The sequence below is a fragment of the Hyaena hyaena genome, unplaced genomic scaffold (genome assembly GCF_003009895.1).
Source record: "Hyaena hyaena isolate Hyena2069 unplaced genomic scaffold, ASM300989v1 scaffold_810, whole genome shotgun sequence".
Lineage (NCBI taxonomy): Eukaryota > Metazoa > Chordata > Mammalia > Carnivora > Hyaenidae > Hyaena > Hyaena hyaena.
Genome location: NW_024081438.1, coordinates 320,065 through 328,603, shown reverse-complemented (window position 1 = coordinate 328,603; position 8,539 = coordinate 320,065). Strand labels below are relative to the sequence as shown.

General features: G+C 39.9%; 1 protein-coding gene across 1 annotated transcript in view; it reads right to left on the bottom strand.

Moving 5' to 3' along the window:
* Positions 1 to 995: 995 nt before the first annotated feature.
* Positions 996 to 8,539, bottom strand: part of LOC120221734 (lithostathine-like) — a 24,179-nt gene continuing 16,635 nt past the window's right edge. The window contains exons 2-6 of the mRNA XM_039219295.1: positions 3,268 to 3,355; positions 2,594 to 2,712; positions 2,251 to 2,388; positions 1,531 to 1,657; positions 996 to 1,246 (exon numbers count right to left, since the gene is read on the bottom strand). Of these exons, the coding sequence (XP_039075226.1) occupies positions 1,179 to 1,246; positions 1,531 to 1,657; positions 2,251 to 2,388; positions 2,594 to 2,712; positions 3,268 to 3,346 (531 nt within the window). The 5' untranslated portion in view covers positions 3,347 to 3,355 and the 3' untranslated portion in view covers positions 996 to 1,178. The remainder of the gene's footprint in view (positions 1,247 to 1,530; positions 1,658 to 2,250; positions 2,389 to 2,593; positions 2,713 to 3,267; positions 3,356 to 8,539) is intronic.

The window sequence follows — 8,539 nt, the reverse complement described above, 5'->3', positions numbered from 1 at the left end:
AATAACTTTGTCTAGTGATGTGGTAATATTCTTTGCTTATATAGAAAATTTTTCCAGTGGTTATCATATGACAACTTATTTTCTAGACTAGGGTACTAGTCAAATATACTTTTTTCCCTAATAGAAATATATGGCTAGGGAGGGGTGGTGATAATATGAGAGCAGATTAGTGGTCTTGATAAATACAGATACATGACAAACCTGGGTATTGGCTTTATTCAGTTAAAGGGAATTTCTTCCTAAAATATATTTTTTTAATTCAAAACATGTTTTAAAAAACCATATCAGATGTTGAAGGCATCTCAATTCCAGTTCTGACTGAGGTCAGAATGTTTTAAGGGCAAAAATCAAAGGACCTAGTAATACCTATATTCACAAATGCCCTGTAAGGACAGGGCAACATGTAGTTGAGTGCACCAGGTCCAGCTGACCAAGGCAAGGAGGTACAGAATTGGAAATATATCAGAAAACTATATAATAGGTTGACAGATCACTTATATGCCTGTCAAAACTAGTAATAAAAAAAATTAGGGCTGCATTGAGATTTTTTTATCCATTTAACTTTTAAAAATTATTTATGCATAGAATATATTAAATGCTATTGATGATGAAGCTTCTTCATTTTCCTTCACTCTGATAGCGTACAAACACTGTTCTCAACATTGTCTGACTGAACCTCTCAACTGGTGTGTCATATTATCAGAGACTTGGCCTGGGGGGACTTTGAGGGCAATAGACGGTGTAGGAGAGCAGTGTGCACAACCCAAATCCTACCTCACCTTATCACAAATGGGATGCTGAAGCACTTCATCACAAATGTGCTGGTACAAATGCATATTAAGTTATTTATCCAGAAACAAGGGTGAAATTGGGCAAAGAGAAGATATACAAAGACTCCTCCCTGAACCACTTCCTCCCCCTCAGGGTTTTTCTATGAGACTAAAGCACACAAGAGGCAATTGCAGACAAAATTTCTTATTTTTTATTTTGCCTGTTGAAACTCATTATATAGAAGATACAGAAGAGTTTGAAACGAGGCTGAGGAGAAGGGAAGGCCAAGTGAGGTGGTCAACTTTGAAGGTATGGGAGAGTATTCCCTTCTGGGTGGGCTGTCACACTTGGTTCCATATCCATGATGAACTGCACGCAAAACTCAGGCTCCTGGCATCCCACCAGACCTAGTCCTTGAACTTGCAGATATAAGGAAGCATCGCACCACACTTAAAATCTTTCCATTTCAGATATCCTAGAGAGACAGAGGAGCTCAGGTAGATGTGACTGGTGGAAGCTCATGAACCCAAGGTAGAAGCAGTCTAGATTCTGGCCTAGGATTCAAAGACTCTCCCTCATCCTCAGCAGCGTCCCACTCCAGGGGAATGGGACTCAAAGAAAGGAGAGATGAGAAAGGATGGGAGAAGACAAACCAACACTACATTTTCTAGCTCAAGAGGATTCTCTGAAGGTCAGACTGAGAAATAGGGAAAAAGAAGATGGAGAAGTCTGGCAGGAAGGAGCACCTCTGTTCCTTACCCGTGCTTGCTAACAGACTCCCACAGTAGCCGGGGTTAGGGTTGGTGGAGGGGTGTCTCTCCCAGGCAACGTAGTTCAGCACATCCGTGCTACTCCACTCCCATCCACCTGCATTGGGCTCATAGCCCTAGAGAGGAAGGAGTCTAGTGAGGTTGACTAGTCATTAAAGGGCTCCTTGCAGGAACCCCTTCCCAGCATCATGGAATTTGGTCTGTTCATCTAGATGCTGCCTCAGAGCCAAAGCTCTCCTCTGGGAAACGCTTCCTAACTCCTTGCTCTTATTGACAAATCCTGAAGCCCATAAACACAAAGACCAATAGACCCATTCAGAGTAACCTGTTCCTGACTGCACAGCAGTTAGGGGTGCATGTGTGATTAGCCTCTGAGCCTCAGAGACAATGTCTGTTCCACAGAGCAAAAATAGAGCCTATCTTCATTTAGGATTCCCTCAGCACAATACGTGCAGACTCTGTGAGGCTCAGAGAACTGAATTACATGGACTCACATGCAAATTAGGAAGCAGATTAACATCACCAGAGACAAGAGACTTCCACAGAACCCATCTGTTCAGCTGGCCTCAAGACTCTCACTGTTACTCTAATATCTTCCAAGATCTCTGAGCTCCAAGGCTCTCTAGGGCATTTACTGGGCAGACACAGGGGTTGGGAGTGGGCTTGGATGGCAGTAGCAGGGTGAGAGGTTATAGAGAAATATTCATACCTCTGTAGGATCATGGAGCCCTATCCAGACGTTTGAGTGGATGTTTGCACTGTTCCTGACCAGGGAGGCCACAAAGGATGCCTCAGCCCCACTGAGCACAGACACCAGGTGTCCCGAGGGCCTCTTCTGGCAGGCCATCTGTGTGGGGAAGGGAGAGACTCAGAGGGAGCCTGAGACATCGCTGGGGGAAGGGCAGTGCAGAGGTGGGGGAGAAGAGGTACAGAGGCAAGAGATGAGGATGTTCACTGTCACTGCAAAAGGAAATTTGGCAAATGGGACCCACCCTCCGTAGGTCTCTAATGCACTTTCCCTCAAAACCCCTACCTATAAACCAAGTACTCACATCTGCATCCATCCAGGATTTTGGTGTCATAAACAAGGCATAGCAGTGGGAGGCATAGGCCTTGGAGCCCCTGGGACAACTGATCCGTGGACTGTGCACGTCCTTCGGGGAGTCTTCACCTAGGGTGGAAGGACACCAAAGAGCGGGAAGAAGTGAATAGGCGACTGGGGATCTGGCTGGGAGGTGACCTAGAGGAATATCTATGGGGTGCCTGCTTGGGGAAGTGATGCCAACGTCCTCACTGCCTCCCACCGTTGCCAACACTTTCAGGATTTCTTGCTCTTGAACCAGCCCCACTAAATGAGGAAGCTTCTCTTTTCTTTGCACCTTCCCCATTCACAGTCCAACCCTTCCCCACTCTAGGCTCAACATTCTTGCACTGGGTCCTCATTTTCCTTCCCCTTATCTTATTTCTGTCTCTGCGTGCTTTCCTCTTTTGCTTACCAACATAAATGATAGTGCACTGACAACACGTAAAAGACCTCACTGCGGTGCTGGTGGACCATCGTGATGCCTGCCACCCCTGGTTACCCAGAAGGACGGTGTGGTGATGGATGAGTTTTAGGCAGTTTCATGGTGTGGGGATATATGTCGCCAGTACCACGGGAGTCTTCCTTCTCATCTTGGCCCTGACCATTCGCAAGGACCCAGTGTTAGAAACAGAGAAAGCTCACCTTGGACCTGAGACAGGAGCATCAGGCAGGAGAGCAGCATCCAGGACATGCTGGGGAGGTCCATGCGAGGCAGCATCATGTCTGTGACCTGAGGAAGCAATCAGATTTCACGAAGGGAAGTGTGATCAGAGAGACGACATGCAGAGATGCCACTCATCTTCCTTGTTTCCTTTGGTAGTGCCCTAGTTATAAGTTGACCTTAGTGACATCCATACCTTTGTTTAGCTCTGGAAGGAATTGGAAAACCTGAACATGCTCCACCCCATGAGACCTCCAAAGCCTGCCTGTTCTGAGTCTCAGAGCTCCTGTATCTGACAGAGATCCTCATGTATTTCCCCCTAATATGTAGTGTATAGCTCCCGCCATGGTCTGATATTCTGTCAGCTTCCACTCACCTTTCCTGCAGTGATTTGCAGTGGTTTGTCAGGTCAGAGAGGATTGTGCTTTTATAAGAAAATTTGAAGGAGGGGCATTCAAATGAATTACAGGAATGTGGATGGGGCAGGGGTCATGGGACGGGCTTGTATTTGTTCAAGGAAATTGCCATCACAGGGAGGAGTCTCTTCCCAGAAGAGGTTGGGAATTGTCACAGATATGCATCTTTCCAGTTATCAGGGCAGCACTTTACCAGGAACAGGTGACATTTGTTCTTTCCTATCTCTTCCGTGTTAAGGACTGGTTACACAAATTGTGGCTCTAGAAAAGAAAGGCATATAATGGAATGATATTTCTGGTTGATATCTCAAGTACTCCCTTAGGCATCCATATGTATTTCTTTCTATTTTGTATAGTTTAATTAAATAAATATTGCATGATAAGTCGAGGTGAGTATGGGAATTACAGGTGAGGGCATAGGAAGAACTGAAGCTAATAGGACAGATGGTATTTAAGGTTGTCTGTTAAACACGGTGGCTAATTTTAATGAGAATTCAGATTCATCTGATGACTCAGTATGTAACCCAAAATATTAAGGAAAATGAAATGATTAAACTTGTTTTGCCAGTCTCCTGAGCGATGGGGCTTACCTGATGAACAATCATAATGTTATAGGTTAAGATGAAATGGAAATTAAAGCATAAGGAAGACTAGAGTAAGATGATGAAGAGCCAAATGAAGAAAGAACGAGGGTTAAAGAAGGGTCAGAGCAGGAATTCGATGAAATTGTAGATATCGTCCTACATTGCATATAAGTTAGAGGTATGGCATCAAGATGCTCACTACCCTGGGCTACTAACAACCTTCCTTGCCAGGCTATCATTTGGCTCTAGATGAAAAGACATTTATTTCTGTTACATTCTTACTGGGAGAGGGGCCAGCTTCCTGGGTGGGTACTGAGAAAAGTTCCTCAGTCAGGTTTACTTCTGAGTTGGCAGTTTTGCCACAGTGAGAAACATGTGGCTCATACGATGTGTTTCAGGGGCGTTTTGGCCAGTCCTAGTCAAAGTTATGCTGGGATTTTCTATAGACCCTTTTTTTTATACTGTTTTTTTATAAGCCAGCTTGTGTGTAGGTGTCTATGGTAGGGATTTGTGATGAGGTCATGCAGTTAAGCTCATAATTGATTCATGTCCTCAGAATCCAAAGTCAGTAGAACCCATAAATGATCTAATAAGAAATGTAGCCAACAGATTATTTTGTTAAAAACGAAAAAATTATTACTTTATAAAACATATACAAGAATATGTGAATGCAAAACTAGTGAAAGCTCAGTGGAAATTAAAGTTTAAAAGCATTAAAAATAATATATCATGAAAGTATGATAGTTAAGATGATTGGAAAATTAATCTTGCTATATTAAAAGAATTACTTGAGGAGAAATTAATAACGGTAATTAACAAATATGGAATGGAGTTCTTGAATTCTTGAAAAACTCAGTGTAATGGAGCAAAGAATCCATTTTAGGTTAAAAGAAACTAAAGAGATATAGCAACCTGATTGAGTGAGTAAATTTTAATTGGGTCTTGATTAATAAAGTAAGTCATTTCCGGGACAACCGTAAAATGTGAGTATGGACTGATATTTGATAATCCTAGAATTTTAAATTCTCTTTCTTGTGATAATGGTGTTATAGTCAGTAGATTTCCTTATACTTCTGATATTTATAGTGAAGTATTTAGAAGCAAAATGTCATGATATCTACAACTTATTTTCAATTTATTCAAGAAAATGTCTATGGGTGGGGTGGGGAGAGGTCAAGCAATGAGACATCAAGCAAATATATCACAATATGGTAACAATTACTGAATCTAAGTGTAAGATGTAATGGTATTATACTATTCAATTTTTCCATATGTTAAAAATTTTCCAAACAGAGAGTTATAGGGGCACCTGGGTAGTTCACTTGGTTGAATATCCAGCTCTTGATTTCAGCTCACAATCATGAGATTGAGTCCTGCATTGGGCTCTTAGCTGAGCGTGGAGTCTGCTTGGGATTCTCTCACTCTCTCTCTCTCTCTCCCCCCCTCCCCCCCTCTCTGCCCCTCCCCCACTTGCGCACCCTCTCTGTCTCTCTCAAAATAAATAAACTTAAGAAAATAAAAGGTTATAGTTTAACTTACATGTTCACTATCAGTAACACATATGTATTTTTCCATCATTACCATAAACTACAAATAGCATAATATAGAGCAATGTTCATGTAGAATCGTATGTAGTATATACGTTCAAATAAATTTTAAAAATGCAAATAAAATATTAAAGTATTATAAATAAGATTTAACATTTGGCTATGTAAACAATTAACAAATAAAAACAAGGAAAGCAGTGAGGTAATTGATATTCTATGTCCAACCAGGAAAAAAATTATATCTTCAGACTTAAAAAGAGTGATCATCAGATACCATCTTTCAAAATAGAGCTGAAATAGTTGTGAAGATGGAAAACCTCTGAGTACTTCACTTATCTATAAGAGAAGGAATTACATGTGGCTCTCTAAAATTTATCTTCTCCTTTTCAAGCTGTGCTTGGTTTGCTGAATCTTCCCTGTTGCTAGGTAGCAGGCAGTTAAACTCAGATACTCCTATGAGAAGTTATTAAAACTCAGTTTTGTTTTCACTTTACTTGAAATAATGTTATATTATAATAAGCCTTGGGGTTATAATATCCCTAACTGCAATATAAGACTTTGGTTTGACATGACAGCTCACTAAACACAGTAAAGTTTTGTTGTTATTGTTTTATTTGTAATTGTTATGTCTAAGAATCTTCATTAACCAGGCACTGAGAAGTTTGCTTAAAACCTATCTTTAAGGAGCTGGTTTTAGGTTATTTACAAGCCACTTCTTGGTGTGAGAGAAGAATCCTTACTCTTGGAGTAAGCAAGATTGAACTTTAAGAAGTTTCTTCTGCCAAAAGATAAGATGTCCAAGTTGTACTTCTTATTCCTGTTAATTTCCAACTCCAACAATATTTGCAGATAAACCTTTGTATGGTTATTCCTAGAGTTAATACAAGGGGAAATGATCACTTTATGGAAATCTAGTTATTGCTTCCAAGGATGGTGAAATCTGAAGGGTTCTTGGGAGATGGCTCAGCAGAGCTCATATCAAAAATAGCCTTGAAACATATTTTATTGGAGATTTATCACTAAAGTAAACCCCATTGGGATATATTAACCAAATATCCAGGGAGCGACCTTGGTCTTTTCACCTTATCCTAAGCTTGTCAGAAAAAATGGAAACAGAATAACATGAAGTGCCATACGCTTTGTGAAACAAGGCAAGCTGGCAAACCTCAAAGTCCCTGAGGCCAAAGATGGAAGTTATCAGAACACTGGAGAGTTGATACCATAGCTGCTGACATCTGGTTAATTATATGCAAGTAATGAACAGTAACTATTTTTATCACCTGTGCAGTTATTGGGGGCAATAAAGCTTTTATCAGGAAACTGTCCATTTTTATTTGGTTTCAATGCCTCGCATTGGTCTTCGAACAGTTCCCCATTGTGTATCATATTAGTTATTCTAATATATATATATATATATATATATATATATATAGCGTATTTTATAAAAGCTATTTTTCTTATTTAATTTTCTTTTAGAATAAATTAGTCATAATACAAAATGTTCTTCATTTGGGCAAAAAGTATTTCTAGCTGATCACCATCATTTATAATCAGTTTGTTGGTGGCCACTCTGCAGTTCTAAAATGCATTTCCAGAGTTTATATTACTTTGGGCACCAAATAAAAATAAAAATCAGAAATGGTTTCATACCTGTATTGCTTTTATTTTTATTATGAATTGTTTTTATGATACAGAAAACATTTAATAAACATATATGTATTCACTATCTAGAATGAATAGCAATCATATCTTGCCACTTTCACCTTATTTTTTTAAGAAATGAAGTATACAAGAAGTAATGAAGAAATAACATAGTAGTTACTTCTTACTTCTTGTTTAATTCTTACTTCAGAATCCATTAGAATTTTGTAATCATTCTTCCAATTTATATTTTTGAGCATTTGTTGAATACAGATTTATCAACTCTATGTAGTATTATTTTATATTTCTAGGTTAACATATATGTGTCATATTTTATATTACATCCTACATTTTTTTCTTGATTTGGCTCATAGGTTTTAAAGTCTACTTTGAGATAGTCTAATTCTTTTAATTTAACTTCAGTGTAGTATTTACTCATATAAGTATTTCAAAACTATGTATCCTTTCTTCTCTTGGTGAAATTTACCACATTTCAATGATTTTAGATTTGTAATTTGTCCCATTATTTTATTTGTTTTTTTTCCTTATGGGGATGGCTAGGATTGCTGAGTTCTTCCTTCATAATCATGCCTCAGGAAAACCACAGGGTTAAGGAATCCTGGGCTCCCTATAACTGTGTCCAGACTGTCCCTAAGATGTCCACTGCCTGACTTGGGAAGGAAAGAGGCACACAGACTCCAGGACCATCCCAGATTTTATGGGGTAAGAGCCCTACTCCTTGTATACAGATGGACAGCTGGGTTTTCATCCTCTCTCCAGCTCTACCTTCATAGGACTCCTGGGCTTTTCTTTTCTTTTCTTTTTTTTAAATAAAATACTTTATTGTCAAGTTGGTTTCCATATAACACCCAGTGCTCATCCCCACAAGTGCCCTCCTCCATGACCATCATCCCCCTTCCCCTCTCCCCCACCACCCTCAGCCCTCAGTTTGTTCTCAGCATTCAAGAGTCTCTCATGGTTTGCTTCCCTCCCTCTCCCCCACTATTTTCCCCCTCTTCTCCCCCACAGCCCTCCATTAAGTTCCTCCTAGTCCTCCTATACGTG